The 24535-nt window shown below is 34.9% G+C and overlaps 3 protein-coding genes across 4 annotated transcripts; 1 reads left to right on the top strand and 2 right to left on the bottom strand.

Annotated features, from left to right (window-relative positions):
- The first annotated feature begins 2414 nt into the window (after positions 1–2414).
- On the top strand, positions 2415–2783 carry LOC132637784 (protein RALF-like 19). The gene has a single exon (XM_060354821.1). It carries the CDS (start codon positions 2415–2417, stop codon positions 2781–2783), a length of 369 nt encoding a protein of 122 aa, XP_060210804.1.
- A 1267-nt stretch (positions 2784–4050) lies between these two features.
- Positions 4051–16736, bottom strand: LOC132636467 (uncharacterized). 2 transcript variants are annotated; one of them, XM_060353346.1, is made up of 12 exons: positions 16397–16736; positions 13747–13811; positions 13176–13274; positions 12338–12470; positions 11448–11507; positions 10249–10308; positions 9651–9773; positions 7898–7969; positions 7685–7822; positions 7119–7274; positions 5496–5603; positions 4051–4351 (listed from the first exon to the last, which is right to left on the bottom strand). In XM_060353346.1, exons 1-12 carry the CDS (start codon positions 16619–16621, stop codon positions 4316–4318), a joined length of 1275 nt encoding a protein of 424 aa, XP_060209329.1. In that variant the 5' UTR covers positions 16622–16736; the 3' UTR covers positions 4051–4315. The 2 variants fall into 2 exon arrangements, with proteins under 2 accessions (XP_060209329.1, XP_060209330.1); XM_060353347.1 differs by having other exon boundaries at positions 13761–13811; positions 16397–16614.
- A 4151-nt stretch (positions 16737–20887) lies between these two features.
- On the bottom strand, positions 20888–23554 carry LOC132636469 (chlorophyllase-2-like). The gene is made up of 2 exons (XM_060353349.1): positions 23103–23554; positions 20888–21786 (listed from the first exon to the last, which is right to left on the bottom strand). Exons 1-2 carry the CDS (start codon positions 23352–23354, stop codon positions 21079–21081), a joined length of 960 nt encoding a protein of 319 aa, XP_060209332.1. The 5' UTR covers positions 23355–23554; the 3' UTR covers positions 20888–21078.
- Between the last annotated feature and the right edge of the window lie 981 nt (positions 23555–24535).

A 24535-nucleotide genomic window follows, 5' to 3' on the forward strand; every position in this document is an offset into this window, starting at 1 on the left:
AAAAACTAAATATTTATAAATATGTAATCGTGAACAAGATTTGACAGGGCTTTAGCACACAGGTGAAAAAGTTGGAAGGTTAAAATTCATAAAAAAATATTTTAAGAGAGAAAATTGATACTAGGTGATCCGCCATAGTAGCTTAAAGAGATGTAGTGCATCATTTGAATTACGTCAGCAACAGCATACACATAGAGAAGAGTGGTTATTTAGTGGATTCTTTATATAATCATTTAGTAAAACTTACACAAATAACTACCTTTTAACAACTTCTAACAAGTTATAGCTATAAGTTAAAGATTTACAATTCATAGCTGCTTTTGGCTGTATTTCAGTTGTATCTCGCGTTTTTAAAATACAGTGAAATATAGCAAAATACAGTGTGGCTGTTGAATTAAAAAAAAGGCTATATTTATGGCAATAAAAATCTTTTTCAAATATATATGGTAATTTGGATTAATGGTTCCATGATTCACGCAAACCTCATGAGGTTCCATTACAGCTAACATCTCTCTATCAAAATCAGTCCATTCAAATTTTTTTTGCTGGTTTTGTTGTATTCGATTGTATTTCACGTTTTTGAAATACACGAAAATACAAAATTTGGCAGAGTAAAAATAGGCTGTATTTATGGAACATATTCTCTTCTTTCATTTTAAATGGTAAATCAAATTAAATCAACCATGTATCACGCAAACGGCTCAAGTTCCATAACAACTCATGTTTCTCTCTCGAAATTACTCCATTCCAAACTTTTAGAAATACTTCCAAATACAGAAAAATGTACACTGAAATACAATGAAATATGGTTGATTGTTTAAGAAATATAAAATTGTAGTATGCGTATATACAATGGAATGCAATGAAATGTATCGGAAACTATTTCGTAAATTAGAAATACATTGAAATATAGCGAAATATACTGAAACAGTACACTAAAATATATATAAATATACTGAAACAGTACATTGAAATATAACGAAATATACTAAAAATATACTGAAACACCACAACCACAAACCCTGCAGAACCACCACAACAACTGGAAAAACCCTCCTCCTTCCTCCGCCGCCTTTCTTCCGATCCACCATCCTGCTTTTCGAGATCTGAGAAAACGCAAACATAGTTCTACACAGAAAATCGTCCAATGTTGGTTTTCTTCAGATCTAATAGGTGATTAATGGGTAATCAAATGCCCCACAATTACTGCAACTGGGGGTTTTAAATTCAAATGATTCTATGAGTACCGTATTTTCTTTCAAAGGAGCAATTTCACAAACACCTGGTGTGCGTTTCTTAGGAAAATGGGGAAATCAAACAGTATTGAAAGTGGGTTTTTTTCGGATCTAATGGGTAATGAAAATGACCCACAATTATCTCCAGCTTAATCCAACTGGGGGTTTTAAGTTCAAATGATTCTATGAGTATTGTGTTTTCTTTCAAAGGGACAATTACACAAACAGTTGGTGTGCGTTTTTGGAGAAAATGGGGGAGATCGGACAGTATTGGAAAAGGGGTATTTTGTTGTACAAATCTAATGATATGGTGGATGATTATTTAGAGAGTTAAAGAAGAAGAAGAGACCATTGTAATGGGGTAAAGAGGAAGAAGAAGAAGAAGAAGAAGAAGAAGAAGATGACGATGATGTCGTGTGGTGAGTTGTGAGGAGAGAGATTTTTTTTAGGGTTTGGAGAAGATGATAAATCTTAAATGTGTAGTGAGAGAGAATAGAGAGGTACATGTATTTCAAAAATTACTGGATCAGTTATGAAATGTAATTTTGAAAAAATAAAGTTACAAAAATTAAATAAAAAATAAGATAGTTATTATTCATAAATAAGTCTTAGAGGTAGCTATGACAAGTAAATTTTACAATTGAAATGATACTAGTTCAGTGAAGCTTAATTATGCATGCTAAAAGTAACAATGCGGTCAAATTAACCTAAGGAAAAAAACAGAATTGAAAGAGCAAAAAAGGGGCTTTATTTGAGCTATAACATTTATAGTTTGTCCCGATTTCTCCGATTATGAATATTTTTCACTTTTCAATTTGGATCTTTACTAATATTTAACCAATAACTGTCCACTGATTTATTTAGCCCACACCTGCATTTGGCCACCTCCTTATACTTACGTGATTTACTCTACGTCACAAAATTTCCCAAACCACAAGTTTGTAACTTAAAAACACTCCTCCACATCCCACTCTTCATGCCACAACAATAAACTTCACCCTCTTTCCTCTTTATCTTCACTCTTCCTTCCTCCTTTCCAATCCTTTCACCTAAAAAGGAAAGGGGATAGAAAAATCCACAAACACATAAAAAATAAAAATAAAAAAATCTCTCGAGTTGATTTCACACCTCTTTCTTCACGCTCTGACATCATTCCATTACAATCTGCGCCTAATAAAGATGGCTATTAGGTCAAGATTGACGGTCATGCTCATGTTGACCCTGGCTATGGCCATGGTAGCAGAGTCGTCGTTCTCTCACTTGGACTCTGCTACCATAGCCTTTGCTCGCATGAGCAATGACAATAGTGGACGTGTTGGGGACACGTTAGACGTGGACGAAGAGATGATGATGCCATCCGAATCAGCTCGTAGATCAGTACTTAACGCGCGCGATGATCATATCTCCTATAGAGCGATGAGCAAGAATCAAATCCCATGCGACCAACGAGGTCAATCTTATTACAACGCTTGCAATCGCATGTCGAAGATTAATCCTTATAGGCGTGGTTGTTCAAGAATCACCAATTGTGAACGCACAAATAGTTAAAGTTAATCAAGGTAATACATGCATGCATATTAATTCTATGCATGCGTTCACGTAAAAATATATCTTAGCAAACTTGGATTGGTAAACTTCTTTTTTGAAAACAGATAACTAATACTTTTTTGTTATTTTTTACTAAATTCGTAGAGAATAATATATTAAGAAGATTACCAACAACAAGGGGATAATTTACTTCTAAGTATTTTATTTCTCTTTCTGTTGTTTAAACTATACTGTACACCGTATCATCATTGAAGATGATTTTTGTAATTAAGTATATGGTGAAATAAATTACAGTTTGCATTGTACATTGTAATTTCTTTCGATGATTTTCAGTTTTACGTCTTATTTATTATGTGTATGCTTGATAGACCACAAGATCGGATAGTAACGGTAGAGGAAATCATACAAAATAAATTAAAATAAAATGATCCAACAAAAAATCTCATAGATTTAATATTACCGTATCTCCTACCTTAACATAAAAAATCTCTTGTGAATGGGTCGTATAATCGTTTTCCTACGTCGTACAGTTCAGACAAGTTTTTTTACATGTATTAATTTCTATTTCAGCTACTTTTCCTTCCATATGCCTTTGAATAGATTTATGAATTTCAAAAAAAATTTAGGGTAAAAATTGAATGAAACCGGGAAGAGAGACTAGATTACATCAGCAGCTAACACATGCTATTAATTTAGGAAGTTTTTTTCTATCATTGTTTAACGAAGACTTGCATTCCATAATTACAGGTCTGGTCAGCCCTACCAAATTAATTTTTCATTTTAAGACTAAATTTTATTTGATATTGAGGCGTGTTAATTAATGTTGTTGTAGCTAGCACATGCTACAGTTAAATTTTCTGCATGGGAGGGCCCAAGATAAAATTACTACCCAGTGCCTACCAAACTAGGCGATTAAAATGGAAAATTAATTTGGTAGGCACAGGAAAACTGTAGTTATGGAATGCAAGTCTCCCCAACATTAACACTAAAAAACACAGCACGAAACATCTCGTATTCATACGACGTCCATTAAAAGTCACACTCCAAGGGATGTAAATGTAATGTAGGCAGCCCAACATTAACTGCTGATAAAAGAAAAGTCTACCCAACATTAAACGACAAAAGAAAGAAAGGAATGCAATTAAAAATTTAGTAGCGAAGCCAAGCGTGAGTTAATTCTTATCAATCATATGTTGAATCTTACTTTTTTTCACAAACAGTTATCTCTGAGGAAAAAGAAAAAAAATAAAGAAAGTGGCCAAAGGTATAGGGGGGAGAAAGACTAGGAAGAAATTTATATAATCTGCTTTATGCATTTGTTGTTTTGTATTTTGTAACATAAGATAAATAGAGAGAGGGGGAGAAAGAAAGAGATGACAACTTCACTCTGCTACGTGCAACAAACACTTGAATAGAAGAACATAAAGGGGGAAGGAAAATTAAAAAGAAAACGACAAATGGTACAATCTACAAAAAAGCTGCTTTTATAAGCATTAGATTTCCTCGGGTAGCTACTGGCTAAGCAAATACAATCAGAACAACCACCATCTCCTTCGTCCATGCTTTTTCTGCACATAAAGTTAATATATTCTTAAAGTGACCGCTTTCAGAAGAGAATAATGGGGCTTGAAAGAAAAAGCGAGAAGTGAATTGCACAATTTATGAGAAATCTAAATACTAAAAGATCAACGATTTTAGAAACAACTACAACAACGACGCCTCAGTCCTAAACAAGTTGGGGTCGGGTATATGTGACCCCACTTCTTATTTCAGCATCCAATATAACAAATATGTTGATACTAATTCAACTCAAAATTGAGCTTCAAAAGAAGTGACCATTCCTCATTGTAATCAATTTTTGCAATATTTTTGAAGTGCAGGCTAATAACCTCGATTTGCATCACTTCATTAAGCAATGAAGCGGTGTCTTTTAATGACAATAATGCTTAGCACCATCTACTCATTGTTGGAAAAGTACCAAAAAGGGTAAAAGTCTGAAATGACAACTACGGGTTTTTAAGTATCTTAAAACCCAATCCCTGCTGAAGTTGAAGATGAAGCATATTTATCAACTTAATGTTTGAAGACACATGGTGTGTTTGGTACAAAGGAAAATATTTTCCCAGAAAAAGTTTAGTTGAAAAACAAGTAGGTCTGCTTATTTTCTACTGTTTGGCAAGCAAGCAAAAAAAATATTAGTCTAAAAGTTTATATGTAATCTAGCAACACACTACGAGGGTGGGATGGGTGGGGAGTGGGTGTTGGGGGCGTTGGATTGATGGGGAGGAGACAATGAACTTGGAATGTCACTTATTAGCTTGTTTTCCCTAGAGAAAATGTTCTTCAAAACTTCTTACCAACCAAACATGAGAAAATTGGAAAACATTTTCCTCTTACCAAACAAACCCACAGTCCAATTTAAAATTTTTGCATTCATGTGTAGCACCAAGTGAAGTGCTGGTGTATACTGCACCCATTGTTGCAAACCAATCCTAAAATGCATTATTTCTAGTGTCTAAAGAAATCTGAATCTGAAGTAAGTGTTCGTTTGTTGGAATAGGATGCTGATAACACTGTTTTACCATCACACTTAACAAATCAACTTATTTATTCATTAATGCATCACGTATTTTCGGCCTTTTACTTGATTTCACTTCAATTAAAATAAGCAACTATAAACGGATCCATATATTCCTGAAGAGAAAAAAGTACCTTATGATCCTGATTCCTTTCTGGTTCCATAACAATAGGCTGAGGAAGTACAGAATTGTCAATATTCTGAATGTATGGGCGGACCTTCTCCTCCAACATTTTGTTAAGCTGAAGATATGAAAAGATGATCACAGAACATATCAGCAACTAATATCAATAACATAGATGCCTATTTGCACGGCAATTCGGAGAAATATATGAAATAATTGTTAGTTCAATAAAATTGTAAACACCAGCTATGCACACGAAAAATATGAATCAAGAACATGTTTCAGATGTCAGAAATATGACTTTAAAGGACTGCATGTCCTAGAACGCTCTTAAAATTGTTTTCATGAAGTTCAAGAATTTTACATGTTACAGTAATAACGTTGAAGGAGATAGTCAAGACTTTTGCTAGAATATCATTTAGTTAAGGTGCTACTTCACGACATTCTGTACTATTTCGCCCTACAAGTTGTCTTGGAGTTTGTCACACACTTAAACTTTCAAATACTTTCCGGGCTCGTTTGGTTTGATGGATTGGATAAAATAATCGTGGTATAAAACTTGGTATTGTTTTATACGGTGTGGTTGGTCTTTTGAGTCCTGCATAGCTAATCCTGAGATAATTTAATACACCAATTGATGTTATTTTATACCTATTATAAGATAATATAACAATACATGGATTAATTAATACTTGGATTAAATATTAAATGACAAAATTTCCTTTTATTTTTTCTCAACCCATCACCAACGCCCTTCTAAAAAATAAACCCATATATTAAATTTCACCCTATATATATCCCATTTTTAGTACAAAGAACCAAACGCCTGATAAATAGTAATTGTTGCATTATAATTTCTGCATTACTAATCTCTGCATTACTAATCCATGTATTACCAATCCCTGCATAATTTGATTCTTGAATCTTAACCAAACGACCCCTTAGTACGCTATTAAGACTTCTTCTCTAGGATTCAGCAACAAATAAACTGAATAGAAGAAATATTATGTTCCTGAAAAATGAAGTCATTCAATCAGAGGCAAAAGAAATATTGATTATCAGGAAAATGCTTAACCAGTTCAAACTTGAAAGCACATACTAGCAGGCATAAGAATGCAATTTTGTACTTCAGTAAAGTCACTATGTAAAACAATGGACCAGCCATACTTTACAAATTCAGCAAAAAACCAAAGCAGCCAATGGGTAAAGAAATTCAGAAGCCCACATACACCAAATATGGACTTTTGAAAGCAAAATTATGAAACTGGAGCCATACATCTAATTTGGTATCTGCCCTGCTGTGATTGAAAAAAAACATCAAATTCCATCCTAGCAGTTTTACCAGTAAAATCATTAAGGAAAGTCCATGTTTATGGGAAAAGGTCTAATTTGTGCAGATGAACAGGGTGAAAAATAATCAGAAACCCATATGACATTTTTTTGCCTTCATATCTAGACAAACAGCAACTATGCCTAGTCTTTAACAAGTTGGGGCCGGTTATATGAATTCTTACTGACCATGTTTCTCCATTTAAATTCATTCCAGGCCGACATTATACAAAATAAATAAAAAGCAATAGAAATTCTCCATATTTTCTACTGACATTTCAAAAAAGATCTCTGATAGACTAACCTTTTCTTCTCTCCACTTCACTTCCCACTGAGCATCCAGCATCTTTTCAGCAATTTCTCTTTGTGCATTAAGAAGAACTGTCATCTCATATAGCTTTTTTGGGTCTTTGAGGTCCTTTTCACTCCAAGAAGATGCGTCTAGTGGAAGGTTCAACTCCTGCAAATGCTTGTATTACCCCATAAGAATAAGGAAACTAACAATTATAATTGAAGAACAAGAGAACTTCCTGACAAATCAACTACATGCTAACGTCTCGAATTAATCACTTAATCTATTGCTGCAGAGGAAATTTAAATACATACTTAACACAGCAGATAGAAGCAGAACTTCTTCTGTCTGTTTCTAGCTTCTTTAAGGGGAATTTGTTGCAAAAACAAGTCACCTAATGTACAACAGTTATTCACAATATTCCAAGATAAACTTCTAACATCCTTCCAATTTTACTTCATGATTTATACAGGTTGTTGGTTAACCCAAAACAGTGATGAACCATCCAGAAGTTAGCCGCCATTTAAACAAGAGCATAACTAGAAATAGTAGAAAAATCTAGCAAAGATAAAACATACCCCCCAATTTTGAGGACGGGGCGGAGGGTCAAGCTTCATGACTTCTGCCTCCAGAGCTTTCTTGGCCTTGAAGTAAGGGACGTTCTTCACAACAACAGGATCTTCCCTAGCTCGGGCGGGATCAATAGAGACCAAGGCCTGTAAGATAATATAGTCAAAAAAAGTTGATCTGGATACTAGTGAGACATATTTACACAAGAAAATATGTCATACTTCTTGCAAATACTCCCATCCAGGTTTTCTCTTGGCCACCACATCTCGAAGTTGATCATATCGCATAGATTCCTGGAATGCAACAAGTCTACATAAGCCATCACCGAATTCTGGCTCCTAAGTGTTCCAGACTTTGTGAAACCCACAAATAGGTAAAAGATGAAATAAAATAAGGCAATCTATGTCAGCTGTAGTTTTTTATAAAAACCGATGCAATGAAATTTAATTTGAATCAATTGAGATGATGAGATCTATATGTTGTCATTCGTCAATATATTTTACTTGTGAAAGTGCTAATTTCTCAAGACGAAAACAGCTTCAGAACTTCATTATAATCATAGGCAAAAATTGAAAGGTCATCTTTTCAATGAATTAACAGTCCAAATAGCTTTTTTGAATGTCACCAGCACCGCCAATTGCTCATAAGACTTGTATGGTGAGGTTCAGCCATAGAGAACCTTAATAATGCAGACTGAAGAGAATTGTGATACATCACTCCTTAAAAGAAGGGGAAAAGGACGAGAAAAACATCAGTGACGTCTATAAAAAGACCTGATTACTTAAGACTGAGTGGCGGACATTTGTAAATAGAGCTGAATGGAGCAAACGGGTTCCTGACTTCCTGTATCCGAACCCAGCGATAGGATAAGGCTGACTAGTGATTTAACTTGAAACTCTACCACAGTTAATCTTTGCATGAGAGTTTTGGATAAAATAATCATCTGAATAGGACATTTATGCTTACGAAATATGATCTTTTTTTACCATTAGTGGAGCCATGAACATTAACAAGGAGATCCAAATAAAATGTAAAATACCACAGCTAGTACTTTTATCTACGGTTTCCACTACACTAAAAGCTTTTTTCACAGGGATTCAAAAAATTATATAAGTACGGAAATATTGCTTTTATCCTATTGCATAGAGTAATTTTTGGGTGAAAAGGGATTCAATTCAATCCCCTTATTACATGTGGCTCCGTCACTGTTCCTTGCCAATATGTCATTGTTCAATTTTGTGATTTGAACTTGGAGATTTTGAGAAGATTCCAGAGATTTCTTTCAGCCTTATTGCTGAGTTGAGAAATTTCCAGTGTATACTTGTGGACAAACTTCATTCTACCAATAGAGTGAATTGCGCTTGAAGTTTTTGTTAGTAATTGGTACAAATTGACTTCTATATTATTCCTTCCAATCTTGCAAAATATTATTTTCTTTTGAGCGTTTGGGATATAGTAACAATGCATAGGGATTGAGACTTAAGAAGAATGTAATCTTGTCAGTTGTGTAGTGTGTTTGGGCATAGTAAAGAGCCAGAAGACGAAAATAAAAAAGGCCTACTTCAGATTTTGGCAGGATAGCATTGGTTACTTGGAAGTTCTCTGGTGCAATACCTGGAGGAGCCGCATTAGGAAGTAGAATTCAATTATGACTTTCTTCATTTTATTTGAGCATCTCATCATTTACTGATGTGAGTTATTTCCATATTAATCAAAGTTAAATAGGTTGCTAATCAGTTCAAGTTTGTTTCTGGTGCATTTGAAGCAGGGTGAGCATATTCTGTCTGTTTAATAAAGAGTTTGCCTTTTTTTTTCTTCTCCTGTTTCAGTATGAACAATAATAGAGTTCACAAAATGTACAGACGTTTAAGCCTGTATTATGGGCTTTGCAAAAGGATCAACATTCTCAAATAACAGAGCAATTATGAATTGTAAGGGAAAGACAGTCTTGGACAACCATAATATAAAGCAAACCTTATATTGCCACCAAATCTTCTTCTTGACATCATCATCATATTCAAATCCACCCACAATCTGAGGCAAGGTAAGCAACCAAAATGCAGCAATGCTGGGGTCCTTCATACTCTCAACAATATGCTGCAACAGTCAATAAGGAGAAAAATGATAAACGCGCAAAGGCGTAAGGGGCTGTCTTATACTTTACTTTTTTATAGAAATATTTGAGAAGCGACACACATACAATAGAGCAAGACAATCTGGTGAATAGGATTATAACTAATAGCTATGTGGGAAGTAAGGAATGAAGAGAAAATGAGACTTTTCTCTCCCAAGATTGGCTTGTCATATAAGAGCGAAAGTAACTAGAAAGAAGAAACAGATTTCCTTTAAACCCATTTTCTACATAAAAAAATAGGAAGGAAATCAATTCTTCTTTATTTTACCACCCTTTTCCCACCTCCCAACAGCATAAGAATCTTTCTTTTCATCCTTTGACATCTCGACAAAAAAAATAATCAAGGAATGATGGATGAGAGGCAAGAGAAATCCCCCATATTATAGTAAGCAGTAACTCATTGCAACAAAATAAAAACAGGGATGACATAGCACTAGCCTCGTAAGGATAATCCATCTTTCTCATGATATTATAAGCTTTCCAAGGAGGCTCCATAATCTGCAGCATTGAAAGATAACACAGACATGAGAATGACTATAAGTAAATCAAAACTGAAAGAAAAGGAGGAAATTAAATTCTCCCTAGAGTTGAAATTCATGGCGTCTAGAATCCAAATGGGATAAAAGGATAATATCTAGCTCTCATTTTATTTTCCAATCCTCTTATCCATACTCCAGACTGTAGAAAACTATTCCCAGTTCACTAGATCTCTAGGTTTTCCCCATGGATGCATTTTTTTGACTCATTGCTGACTACTTGGCTCTTGTTTGCTTTACAGATACCTATATTTTTCCATACTCCATTCCAACGGCATTAATCAATATAGTGAAACAGATTTATGCACAGAGAAACCTTTTAAATGAACATCTATCAACTGCGAAGAAATTAAGCACAGATGCCATTTTCTTGTTCATACGTTTTTACTTTATTTAGAGGCACATGAAATGGATGAGCGAAAAAGTGGAGTTTCGTGAAGATAAACATTCCACTTATGGTAGCAGACTCGTGGCAGGTTGCGGGTTTTCACAGTCTCTAAGTCTTAGCATGAGTATAAAGGGTTATATGACTAGAAGAAAAAAAAAAAGTGCAAGGAAGTCGTGTACGGGAAAGCAAGCACAATAAAACCACTGAACTAGAATTCTAAGCTGATGCCAAACATATTATCATAATACCACACGCCCTTTCTATGAATTCACTAGAAAATGAAAAGATAAGGAAGTTGCATTTAATAAATTTTCAGAAGTAAAATTCACTGCCATCAGAATTCTTCTTCGTTTTTTTAATAACGGTGGTGTCTAGGCCAGCTTATGCACCTCAACTATTCTGCCGGATACCTCTCACAAGCACAGATACCAGGTAACTCTATGGCTTAGGCATATGGGGAAAAAAGCATCTAGTGTTTTTTGCCTCTATGATGATTTGAACCTTGGGGTCTAAAGTGTGCACCCACTTCATTGACCACTAAAGTCACTGCCATTTATAATTCTAAAATGGTACTGAATTTATTAGCATGACGTAAGAAAATAATTCTCAATGGTTAATGTATTAACATGATGTAAGAAAATGATTCTCAATGGTTTTGAAATCAGTTGAAAAGAAAATGGAACAAAGAACAGGACGGACTGGATAGAACTTACATCATCTGCAGATATCCTGACTTGCAGCTTGTCTTTGCATTCCGGGCATTTCATCACACCCTGCAGAAGAAGTAGTATCATTAGCAACAGCCATTGCTAAGTTTCAAAAGTTTTGGAAACAGTTTTACTTAAGAGTTCAGACCAGACAGAGGTGAATATGAAAGATCACTGCGAAGCATAATCACCGCATCCATCTTTAACACAATTGACACAAATCTGAGTAAAGGAAATAATGAAGTTGGAGTATGCAAGAAAGAAATACAATTCTTAACTCATAACATACTAAGTGAAATGGAAGCATTATGCATCATTTAAATTCATTGAAATAGTATCAAAACAGCCCCCCTTTAACAAGACTACTTTATAATAGGATGAGCTCTACGTCAACTCAGGTAGATTCTCATGCATATTCGAGGTGATATTAAAGCTCAAATCAGGTTACAGATAAATGTGTAGTTCTAGGTTATTTGAAAACTATCTTCATGAGCTTAGGGTTATGGGTTCTTTTGCAGGATTCAACCTATTCACCTAAGTGATTGAACGTAGGCACTTAAAGTCATCTTCAAAGTCAATATCCAACTGACAGATATTACTTTTACCTGGTACAAGCATGGGAAACTACAGTTAAAATCGAATGAAAATACATTTACATGTCACTAACTCACCTGAGCCAAGTTGCTTTCTGGTTAGACTTGGCTTTACTTATTCAATAAGCCCAATTTTCAACTTGGCTTGCCTTCACAAATGAAACTCTATTTTCTTTACCTTAGCATTTTGGATAGTTTCTCAAGCCAGAAAACTACTGGCATAACTCACTCAGTTCATTTGCAGCCTCCCTAAGAAATTTGCTATATTATGAAAATTGAAAAACTTCCCAAAACAGTTCTCACCGATCCATCACAACTGGGACAATCTTTAGATGGCAGTGGCACTTGAAGGTCCACCGTGGAAGGAAGGTGCACCAACTCAGCTCTGTTATCAGCTATGGCATCAGCAATGGATTCAGCTGTTGCCTTTTCTCCCCTGCAGCAGTAGTTTGGAAGCTTTAAATAGACAAATATTCAGTGTGTTTGACATTATCTTTCTGTCCTTTTAAGTAATTTTTATTTTAAATTTACCAAAAGAGGGTGGAACTTCACATCTATGATGATTAATACTCCCTCCGTCCCAATTTATGTGATATAGTTTGACTAGACACGGAGTTTAAGAAAGAAAGGAAGACTTGAGAAACTTGTGGTGTAAAACAAGTCATGGATATTTGTGTGGCTACTGGCTATAAATCATCTCATTAAGGATAAAAGGGGAAATTTTAAGTTAAATTATTTCTAAATATAGAAATGTATCATTCTTTTTGGGACAAACTAAAAAGGAAAGCGCATCACATAAATTGAGACAGAGGGAGTAACATAAAACAAGAAGAAGGTGGCTTGGTACACCAACATGATGACGGTGACGCGGTGAGCTACCAACTGCAATTACACGAGCTACTGTCACAGCGAATCCGAGATAAAAAAAGCTGAAGACTAGAATATCCTTTTAACAATCACATAGAACTGTGGCAGGGGAGAAGAAGCGGGTGAAAGCACCTCGGTGTACCTTTTAAGAGTACGCAGCTTAGAGTATGACAAAGACCACGCAAAAATATTCTGGAAGTTGGATTAATATATATAATTTGAACAGGAACTTCATTTTAATAGCAAGAGCACAAATCTTTCAATGATTACCTACCCTTTCAATGTATAGTTTTTCACTTGGTAATGCACCTTGCCTGAACCTTTGCACATTGTGCATTGCAACGCCTGCCATCCGCTGCATGTCCGGCAGTCCCTGAAGTTAATGAACCAAGCAATATCAACACATGCCAATTGACTATAAATTTGAAAAGTATCTCAGCTTCCCTTCAGTAGGCGTTAAATACGATGCTCTCTAGCTTTTGCTTCAATTTGATTACCACATCCACTTTTGCATAAAGACGTAGAGACCACCAATGAGCACAGAAATCAAATGTCTGATATCTTTCAAGCTCATAGTCCATTGTGGAAGAAAACATTGATTTGACGCACCATAACTATGAAACAATGTGAGCATCCAAACCAAATCCTTAAGGTAATGGCTGGAATGGCCCCAAGACCTTTATAAATTTTTTGATGCCCTTTACACACAATGTGTATAAATCAACAAAAACCAAAACTTTTGACATGGACAATTAATCAATTTCATTATTTCTAGTATAAGACACTTCAACTTCAGGAATATAAATTCTAACAAAAAGTAACATGAGCTGAAAGTATAAGGGCACCTCTGGCAGATCACCTTCTTTCCGAGCTCCAAAGCAATGTCATAAGTACCCAGAGTAGCCACCACCTGCAGAAAACCCCACCAAATATCTCTGTTAGGAGAAACCTTCACTAAACTAACACTTTCATCTTAAAAATCCCTATATAATTTCGGTTCGTGGCTTGTCTGTAACATATTAACAAATACTTGAAGACCCATTTAAGGAAATGCTGAAAAGCACTTCCTATTCATGATATCTAAAGACCCAATTCTGAAAAGGCACATATTTAAACTTTCCAATTCATGGCCTCACAGTTGATATATGAGCAAACCAGTTGAAGACCCAATTCAGAAAAGAAGAAAAAAAAAAAAAAACAATTAGACTTTCCCATTCACAGCTTCTCACTGAACTATGAACAAACATTTAACGCCCCAGTTCAGAAAACACTGAACAATTTGCTTCCCATTCGAGGCCTTTCAGTGACATATGAACATATAATTGAAGATCCAGTTCAAAGATGCTAACAAATAGACTGTCCCATTCATGGTCTCTCAGTGACATATGAACAAACATATAACGACCCATTCAGGAAAAAAAATAAACGCTGACAATTATACTTCTCCAATTTGAGGCCTTCCAGTGACACATGAGCATATATTTTTTTTGATCAGGTAAAGTTTTTCATTAATAATAACAAGGCCAACATGGCCGCATACAAGTGGTATACCAAAAAAAGAGAAACCTACAAAATACGGTTCTCTCCAAAAGACACCCAATCCTCTATACAAACAGGAACTATATGGGTGCACCAAAAGAAAATAAGGGATCGGAAACTACTCCTCAATTGAGAAAAGCTCATCTCCACCCCTTCAAAAGATCTCCTATTTCTTTCCTTCCAAGTGACCCACATCAAAGCAAGAGGAGTGACATTCCAAGCCTTGTGCCTTCTTCCCAGAGCTCCAAGCTTCCAGCCGGACATCAACTCCTTCACGGATCTAGGCATTACCCAAGAAACGCCAAACCACCTAAAGATGCCCTCCCATAACCTCGAGGCTAATTTGCAATGTAATAGAATATGGTCCACATCCTCTCCCGTCTCCTCACAAAGAAAGCACCAGCTCGTGCAAATAACCTTTCGTTTCCTAAGGTTCTCCGCCGTCAAAATCACCCCTCTATAGCTAGCCAAGCAAAGAAGCACACCTTCCTGGGCATCTTAGGGATCCAGACCGAGGCATGCGGGAAACTAACCTCTGTCCTAACTAAGAGTTTCTCATAGAATGACTTAATTGAGAATGAATTGTTATCCCCAAGCTCCCAGCTCAAAGCATCAAGTCTGTTAGTTCGCACACAATGCTTTTGGAGTAAATCTAGCAATCTTTGAAGCTCGGTCACCTCCCAATCCTGAAAATTCCTCCTAAACCTCAAATCCCAAAAAGACCCGTTTCCTTGTGTCCCCCTAACTTGTTGAACAAATAACTTCCTTTGGCAAGAGACCCTATACAAAACCGGGAATTCACCCTTGAGCACCAAACCTCTACACTACTTTTGCCCTCAGAATCTAATTCTACTCTCATCCCCAACCTAAAAAATAATATTTACCCATAAAAGCATCCCACCCCTTCATTATATTCTTCCACACACCACACCTGAAATGCAAATATACAAACAAATAGACTATCCCATTCATGGTCTCTCAGTGACATATTAACAAACACATAACGACCCATTCAGAAGGAAAAAAAACGCTCATAATTATACTTGTCCATAGCAGTTAGTGAATTGCTTATACTGAAGGTCAGGAAATTGCTTCAAATTCTTCAGTAGCTTATCAGTAGCATAAACAATACATAGATTTCCTCATAACTTATTCATGTATGAGTTATGTGGGTTTCAAAATTGCAAACTAAACACCGTATTAATTTTATACGTGAATAACTTACCTCCTAACCAACTACCAAACATGGTATTACTTAAGCAGGATTTTAACACATAAATAACTTGCCTCCTAACTAGCTACCAAACGACCCCTTAATCCTCCAATTCGGAGAACACTAACAATTATACTTCTCCAATTTGAGGCCTTTCAGTGAAACATGAACATATCTTTAAAGACCCATTTCAGAAATGTTAACAAAATAGACTTTCCCACTCATTTTCTCTCTGTGACATTTTAACAAACACTTAACGACCCATTTTATTCGAAAAAACGCTAACAAAACTATACTTCTGCACTTATACTGACAATTGGCTACATATATTTGAAAACCCAGTTCAAAAATGTTAACAAAACAGACTACCCCAGTCACAGTCTCTCAGTGACATTTTAACAAACACTTAACGATAACCATTTCAGAAAACACTGATTCAAGGCCTTTGAAGTGACACGTGAACATATATTTGAAGACCCAGTTCAGAAATGCTAATAAATAGACTATCCCATTCATTTTCTCTCAGTGACATTTTAACAAACACATAACAACTACAGTTCTCCAATTTGAGGTTTCAATATCATTAAACATATAATTGAAAACCCATTTAAGAAAAGCTAACAGATAGACTATCCCACTTATACTCTCTCAGTGACATATCAACAAACACTTGACGGGCATTCAGAAAAAAAGAAAAAAAAAAAAGACAATGACATTTACACTTGTCCAGTGTATGGACTTACAAAGATGGTGGAATAAGACAACTTAGAGATGAATTCAGGTACACCGAAACCTCTCGGGGCAGACCCAGCAATGTCATAAGCAAGTGTAAAAGGGGAAAGAACGAGTTTTATAGGGAATTCAAATATGTCAATGAGTTGTTGTCCATAGCGGTTGGTGAATTGCTTGTATTGAAGGTCAGTAAATTGCTTCAAATTCTTGATTAGCTGACCAGTCCCTCGTGACATTGTTGAAACATTCAACTAATTGAATTGTAGAAGATGAAAAAAAAAAAAAGGATAAAGAAGGGGATATAGCTGTATTTGAAGGTGTGTTGTATAGGAATAGGATAGGGGGTTGGATTGCTCAGTTTGATATAACTCTTAAAAAGGGTCAAATATACCCATGTACTATCAAAAATAGCGAGTTTCGATACGAGAGTTTCCGAGTAAATATGCCCCTACAGTTATATTTTCCGTCTAAATATACCTCTCTCGTGATACTTTCGCGAAAATTTTGCACGTGGCAAACTCTGAATCAAATGACTCACCCTCAATTTTAAGTACACAATTCCTATAGAAACCCACTCATTTAACTCATACCCCTCCTTCCATTATACTTAATCAGGTAAATTTGTGCCAAAGTATAATGGGTGGTAGGGGTATATTTCGACTGAAAGTATAATGATAGGGATATATTTGGATTGAAATTAATCTATTTTTGATGGTACAGGGGTATATTTTGGCCTTTTAGATTCTGAAAAGGTCAAATATGCCCCTAATATATTGGAAATAACTTATGTTTAGAGTAAATATAGTTTATTTAGGAAAATCCTAAGCAAGTGCGATAGGGGAAAGAACGAGCTTTATTGGGAATTCAAATATGTCAATGAGTTGTTGTCCATAGCGGTTGGTGAATTGCTTGTATTGAAGGTCTGTAAATTGGTTCAAATTCTTGATTAGCTGACCAGTCCCTCAAGACATTGCTGAAACATTCAAACTAGTTGAATCGAAGAAGATGAAAAAAGGATAAGGAGTTGTGTGTTGTATAGGGATAGGATATGGGGTTGGGTTTTGCCGATTTGATATAATTTTAAGATTCCGAAAAGGGTCAAATATAGCCCTAACAATTTAAAAAATTGTCAAATCTAACCAATAGAGTTCAATAAATATTTATCCAGGGACTAAAAGTGGAGTAATTATTAGGAAACTTGAAGAATTAGAATTGTTAAGTGCTTTACGGATCATTTTTGTTAACTTTTGACAAACTATAAAGACTAAATCTGTTAAGTGCATACTTTGAGGCACTATTTTGAACCTACCCTAAAACATAAGGGACCATTTTTGTCGTTTTCTCTCCCAAACATATTGGAAATAACTTATGTTTAGCCTAAAATTTGTTTATCAGCAAAATCAATTGAGTTTGTTTGAAAGGGGTCGATCTATAGCAACAAAATTAATTAAGTTGTTATGTGAATCTTTGATGTTAGGTTTGAGTTAAGCAACGAATAATAATTAAGAACTAGGTGATCAATAGAGAATAACCGAAGTACAAAGGAAATAAATTCTTGTTCAATCTCCTGAAACATTAAAATGTATAGCTTAAATATTGAAATGAATGTCTGTCAACGATTGTGAATTCTTAGTTAACAACAGTAAGTAAGATTGTATTCAGGTGAGAAATTCAATGGGTACAAATCAGGAATTATATGGGTACATATAGGTTTGAGCTAGCTAACTAACTCTTCTAACCCTATGCACGTACTAGTCGTTATGGGGGCATGAAAATCATGGGCTATAAGATAGGATAGATGTTGATTTCTTGAATGTTGGGGTGTTAGGGTACAACTACTGTCTATTGGATTAATGGGATGACTTTCCAGCTTGCGATGTGTCGTGTATATTCGAAATGAGGTCGGGGCACTCTCATACTTGAAAACTCATCGACGTTTCATCTTATCGGACACAGTCTTTGGACCTTTTTGCTTGTCTTAGCCTCGTTCCTACTTTTCCACGTGTGCCAATCTTATAGTTCGTCACATTTTGACCAACGTCATTTTTTAGCATTCCTGGTTCATGAAACACAAATTCATGATTATGTCCATTTTTTCGCGTGTTTATGCACATGCTGATTTTTCTGAATTTGGTTGATGGACTCTGATTGGTTTGAAATTTGGGAGGTCCATCGGATACGACTTTGTGAGCAATACTCACCCTTGACTAATGTTGTTTTTTCGTGTTTCTGTGTCATGAAACACGAATTCATGATTATGTCCAATCTTTCGTATTTTTATGTACATGCTGATTTTTCTGAATTTGGTTTATGGACTTTGATGGACCTGAAATTTGGTGGATCCATCGAATACGGCCTTGTGAGCAATACTCACCCTTGACTAACGTAGTTTTTGGAATTTTGCAATCATGAGCATACTATGCACGACCACACGGAACCTACCCATGTTGTGCATGACCACGTGGATCCTATCATTGCTCAAAAAATTGACGGACTCCGACTGACCTTAAATTTGGTGGGTCTATCGGAAACAGCCTAGTGACCGATATTCACTCATTTCTTCTCCATAACTAACGTCATTTTTTGGCGTTTCAGGATCATAAAACACTATTTCATGATTATATCCATTTTTCGTGTGTTTATGTACATGATTTGTCTTAATTTAATTGACAATTGGCCTGAAATTTAATGGGTCCCATTGATATGGGCCTGTGAGTAATAATCACCATGGTTAACGTCATTTTTAGCATTTCGGGTTCATGATCATACTATGCATGGCCACATGGAACCTACCCGTGCTATGCAGGGCCACTTGGATCTTATTGGTGCCCAAAAAGTTGACAGACTTCAATTAACCTGAAAGTTGATGTGCCCAACGGAAACAGCCTAGTGACCAATACTCACTCATTGCTTCGCCATGACTAACGTCGTTTTTTGGCTTTTCGATGTCATAAAACACGAATTCATGATTCTATCCATTATTTCACGTGTTTATGTACATTACATATATATTAAAATATGTAAATGAGACATTGCACATAAATCAAATATTTAAGCTTTATGTTCTAAGTGAATGGTAAAATAAATGAAGATTTAACACATATTACTAGAACTAGTTACGGAAGGCCTGTACTGAGCTTGGGTCCAAACTCAAAATATAAAAATAGAATTTCTTATTAAATACGTATCACGTAACACATTTTCTACCGCATAATTAATTTAATGTATTTGCAGGTTAATGATATCTTATTGATAAGTTTTATAATTATTAAAGTTTCTTCGTCACACAATTAGATGATTTTTAATGAAAAATTTATTTATGAGGAAGAAAGTTAAGTAGAAAAATTAGCAAATCTCAAAGGGACACACTGATTCGATATCCTATACTAACACTGATTATCATAAAGTATGATAATTACAACTTGCAAAGCTCATAAATCAAAAAATATTTTCGTATTTTTGTGAATTTGTGAGCGTGTGATTTTATTCATAGATAAAAATCGATTTGTTTTAACATTTATTAAATTTTCATTCATTATCTTGCGTCAAGGGTTTATGCTAGCTAAATGTGATTTTTAACCTTATTTTCAGACGAAATTCAAGAAATAACCTATATTTATTAAAATGAACCTCAAGATTCAATAAAATTTAATTCTTCATGTATTCTTTATACTTAAAAAAATTAAATTTATTTAACCAAACAAGAGATTTTAAAGATAACCCGATCTTAACGGATGACATTGTCTTCATTTTCAACTCTATATGGCATCATTTAAAAAAAATTACTTTCTGTATTTATAATAAATCATAGGTATTTCAAAGGCGATGTATAAAATTATCCATAACTTTTTTATTAGGCTAAAATTACATTCTTGAAAAATTATCTTATAAAATAAAAAAAGACCTAAAAGTAATTAATTGAAAAGTTTGACATTAATTTGGAAACTATTGTGAGGACTATAAAAGTCCCTTGACTGTCCCTTATATCTAGTAGCAATATGTGTTCATAAAAGATGTATTTACCCAATTGAAAGACAAATCCTGAGACCAGGATTGCTATATGAGAGTCGATGTTTGGCATTTAACATCCCATATATGTGTAAGATCGAGTTACAGAAATGCAAACATTGGTTAAATGGACATGTAGTTAATCACAAATTATACAATACAAAAACTAATCACAACTGATAGAAAATACTACTCCCTCTGTTTCAATTAAAGTGACGTAGTTTGACTCGAAACTTGTGGTCTAAAAAGCTTCAAGCGTAAAAGCTTTATGGGACCTTCAATTTGTGTGGCTGTAAAGCCTTTTCATTAAGGGTATATTGTGTAAAACAAAATAAAAAATTCTTTCTAAATATAGAAATATGTCATTTTTTTTCATACATACCAATAAAAAAGTATGTCATACAAATTAAACGGAGGAAATATAACACGCCTATAAAGAAAATTAAGGTCGTATGGGATGGTTTTACGCTCATAAAAGACATGATGAAAGGATATTAAGAAACAAACTTACTTTTTTATTGAACATAGTACATTTATTATCATCGAATATTACAAGAAGTTAAAATACAATTACAGGAATGCAAACGTCCACACACTTAATTAGTAGACAGATATATTGTCATACAGGTAACATCTCAAAAGATGTTATTTATTTCATAAGTACTATTTTTTGAGGCATCTATAATTACTCCTCGACATATATAACAGGATCAAGTGTAATAGGAGCACGAATTTCAGGCGATTCAACAATATTAATTAAATCATCAGCTTGACCTTCCAAATAAGCCTTGAGAAAAGCTACAAAAAGCCCTCCTATAGTCCTTCTCAAAGTATCCTTTGATTCCTTCCCACTTTTCATGATAATACTCATTAAATTTGCCATTTTATCGTCCAACATATCAGCATGACCATAATCCTTAGCCATAAAATAGTAACAAGGTGGTTTACTCTCATTGAAAAATTCAGCATGACTAACACCATTTGATGCAGCGGGTGGACACATACCATATGCACGTTTATTTGATAAGCCAGTACCAATGACAGCTACGGGGATTGATTGATCGAAACTGTACGGAATATATTGGAGAATATTGGGAGAACTAAACAAACAGGACGAGAAGGATCCTGAGACTGGATCAATTCCAAGGATTCCTGAGATTTTTAGAGGGGGTTGTTCTTCTTGTTCTTTGGTGGTTGCTTTACTGTATGATTCGTAAGCTAAAGCTAAGGCGAATGCTGTGTTACCGCCGCTGCTGTGGCCTGAGACAGCGACCTTGAGGAGGTCTGGAAGAACTTTCTCTGGCAGGACAGAGTCGAGGCTGTTTTGTGATAGCCACTCTGCTATCTTTTTCGCGTTTTTCACTTCCTGGCATTGGAGTGCCATAGGAGAAAACTGCAGCATGTAAACAAATTGAAATAATTTAGAGTTTGTTTCTCAGATGGTTATTCAATTAATAGTTATTATTTCAGAAAATCATTTTCTTTGTTAAAGAAAATTGGAATCAAGAAAAAATGTGATATTCCGAGATAATAATTATTCGTTGAGTGACCATATGATCAATCAACCCAAATAACTTCGACATCACTTAAAATCAATCGAAGATGTAGAGAAACTAATTTTTGGCCTTGGTTTTTTGTAATGTTGAGTTAAAACAACAACAAATAGATCGATACAGCCAGTGAAATTCATATAGCCAATCGACACTGACATATTTGGATAGTGAAAATTCATATAGCCAATCCACACTAACATGTTTGGTACTTAGACAGGACCACCTGGCTTAATTGTTGAATAAATTTGAGATAGACGTATCAACTTAAAGGAATTACCCGAATAGGGATTGAGATTTCAATCTCAAAGATGAGTAACAATTCTTAGAAAATGCTAATCCAATTGCTGGGGACATGATATATTGTAACGAAAACTTTGGTGTGTTTGGTATAACAGAGTTCATTTTCCAAGATGTGTTCCACATGAGGAAGTTATTTTCTGATGATTAATACTAGAAAATGATTTTCTTCAGTCTAAAGGGATAAAATGACTTCTCTAACTAATAGATGAACCTCATTTTCCTTTCAATTATTTTAATTGTTGAATATATAAATAGACATCTTAACTTGATCTCAATTGGTAACTAAACACCCCAATTTTGAAAATGCATGTGTAGATACCTTAACTTGGTTTATGTTGATTCCCTAAGCACCCCAACTTTGAGAATGCACAATTTGAGAATGCACATCTGCCAAAGTGTGTTTACAGGGTATTATGCCTATTTTAACTTCATATTGATCTTTAAATTGGGTTCAGAAATTGATATGCAGTTTGATCTATCTATGAACCAAAGTGGTCCAGCCCTTCCCCGGACCTCGCGCATAGCGGGAGCTTACTGCACCAGCTGTCCTTTATACTAGTAAAATCAATGTGAATCGTCATAGTTTTTCTTGCTTGTTTGAAAAAACAACAAAAAAAAACATGAAAAGTCCAACAGCAGAACTCATGGGAAGTATGTGTACAGTCAAACCTCCTCTATAATGATCATCATCTATAATAACATTTTACCATAACAGTCATGTTTATGTGGAACTGATCTTTCATGTTATGTCGTATTATACCTTCTCTATAACCACATTTCGTTATGACAACTAAACATTATTAGAACAAATGACGATGTTATAAAGAAGTTTGACTGTAGATAGGAACAACAGTACCTGAGGAGCAACGACGATATATCCATGGGAAGAAATATGTAGGAGGAGGGACTTGTACCAGTTGGGCTTGAGCATGAATCCATGGAAAAATAGTAAAACAGGATAGGATCCTTCTGTAGTCGGCGAAAACACTAGCAATGGACATGGCAGGGGAGAAAAGTATGAGGTCTGAACATTGATTATCTCAACAGCCTCATCTCCTACTTCAAAATCTAATGCTATGCCATCATCGCCTAACTTTTTTACCACCATTTTCTCTATGGTTTTGAATCAAGAACAAACAGTAAACGCCTTTCTCTCTCTATATACGTGCTTTTGCATGCATTAAGATCCTCTTGATTTATAGAGATTGCAATGAGATCTTGGGCTGTTGATGAGCTTAAATGGCAAACTACCTCACTGGCTCAATCATTATATCATAGAGTGTAAGTTATATACATGAATAGTGCATCATATGTTTACACATCATGTTATATTCCTTATAGATAATTGTACATAATTAACATGCTCTGATAACCTAAAAATAGGATGAATAAAATGCTATAACATGTCATTAAGGGTAAAAGAAAAAGTTAAGGTTAAAGAACTTTCAAAAGTAAAGATATACTATCATTCTTTCTGGAATAGACTAAAACGAAGTCACATTAAATGAACCAAATAATTGTTTTCGGCTATCACACATGATTCTTGAGTATTTTTCAGTGTTGGACCTTGTTGTTTGAATTCGAATATCAATCATAGTTGGTTTTAAAGAACTTCTAAACCATTCATATTTAAGTTGTTCTACGTCGTCGTTATGCTCCCTCGGTTCACTTATACTTGACACATTTCGCTTCTCAAGAATTAATTTGACTAATCTTCAGAGCTAAATTGAATTAGATTAATTCAATATTTTAAAATTAAAACTTAGATGTCCAAGAACTATGCGAAAAATACTATAAGTTTCAATTCTTGTTATATTAATATGATGAAAAATATATATTAAAGTATAGATCAAAGCCCATGTAATTTTGACTCTCCAGAAGCGAAACGTGATAAATACTAGTGAACTGAGGAGTATATCATACGGGCCGTGCCTATTTCACAATCAGTTGTCGCATTGTGAAGATTCTAGATTGATTTATTATGCTAGCAGTTACTCCCAAATTGATGCTTGTAGGTTTTATTGTCTGAAGAAGGTGACTATAACCTTCTGTGTTTTAGCTTCTTCAAGGGGTTTACTTTAAGTATAGTTCGTAGTTGATTGGAAAACCACAATTTAAATTTCGTCGTTTAAATTGAAATTTCTTGCTTCTTTTCCTTTAAGGAAAAGCAAAACGTGCTTCTTTGTTTTAACGTTAGCAGAGACGAGGGAGCTGTCAGAACAAACTTCGTTTGTCGATATTTGTCTACTCCGTTTTCCAACAATACCTGATATGTATTGTTAAGTTAAT

The sequence above is a fragment of the Lycium barbarum genome, chromosome 4 (genome assembly GCF_019175385.1).
Source record: "Lycium barbarum isolate Lr01 chromosome 4, ASM1917538v2, whole genome shotgun sequence".
Classification (NCBI taxonomy): domain Eukaryota; kingdom Viridiplantae; phylum Streptophyta; class Magnoliopsida; order Solanales; family Solanaceae; genus Lycium; species Lycium barbarum.

What these genes read in the sequence shown, in the direction of transcription:
- LOC132636469 (XM_060353349.1), bottom strand. Translation starts at nt 23,354, where the DNA reads ATGGTGGTAAAAAAGTTAGGCGATGATGGCATAGCATTAGATTTTGAA. An exon ending in ATATCGTCGTTGCTCCTCAG is followed by an intron (nt 21,787 to 23,102) that starts GTACTGTTGTTC and finishes TACATGCTGCAG; the next exon opens with TTTTCTCCTATGGCACTCCA.
- LOC132636467 (XM_060353346.1), bottom strand. Translation starts at nt 16,621, where the DNA reads ATGTCACGAGGGACTGGTCAGCTAATCAAGAATTTGAAGCAATTTACT. An exon ending in TGTCTTATTCCACCATCTTT is followed by an intron (nt 13,812 to 16,396) that starts GTAAGTCCATAC and finishes GGTTTTCTGCAG; the next exon opens with GTGGTGGCTACTCTGGGTAC. An exon ending in AGATGGATTATCCTTACGAG is followed by an intron (nt 9,774 to 10,248) that starts GCTAGTGCTATG and finishes TGACTGTTGCAG; the next exon opens with CATATTGTTGAGAGTATGAA.
- LOC132637784 (XM_060354821.1), top strand. Translation starts at nt 2,415, where the DNA reads ATGGCTATTAGGTCAAGATTGACGGTCATGCTCATGTTGACCCTGGCT.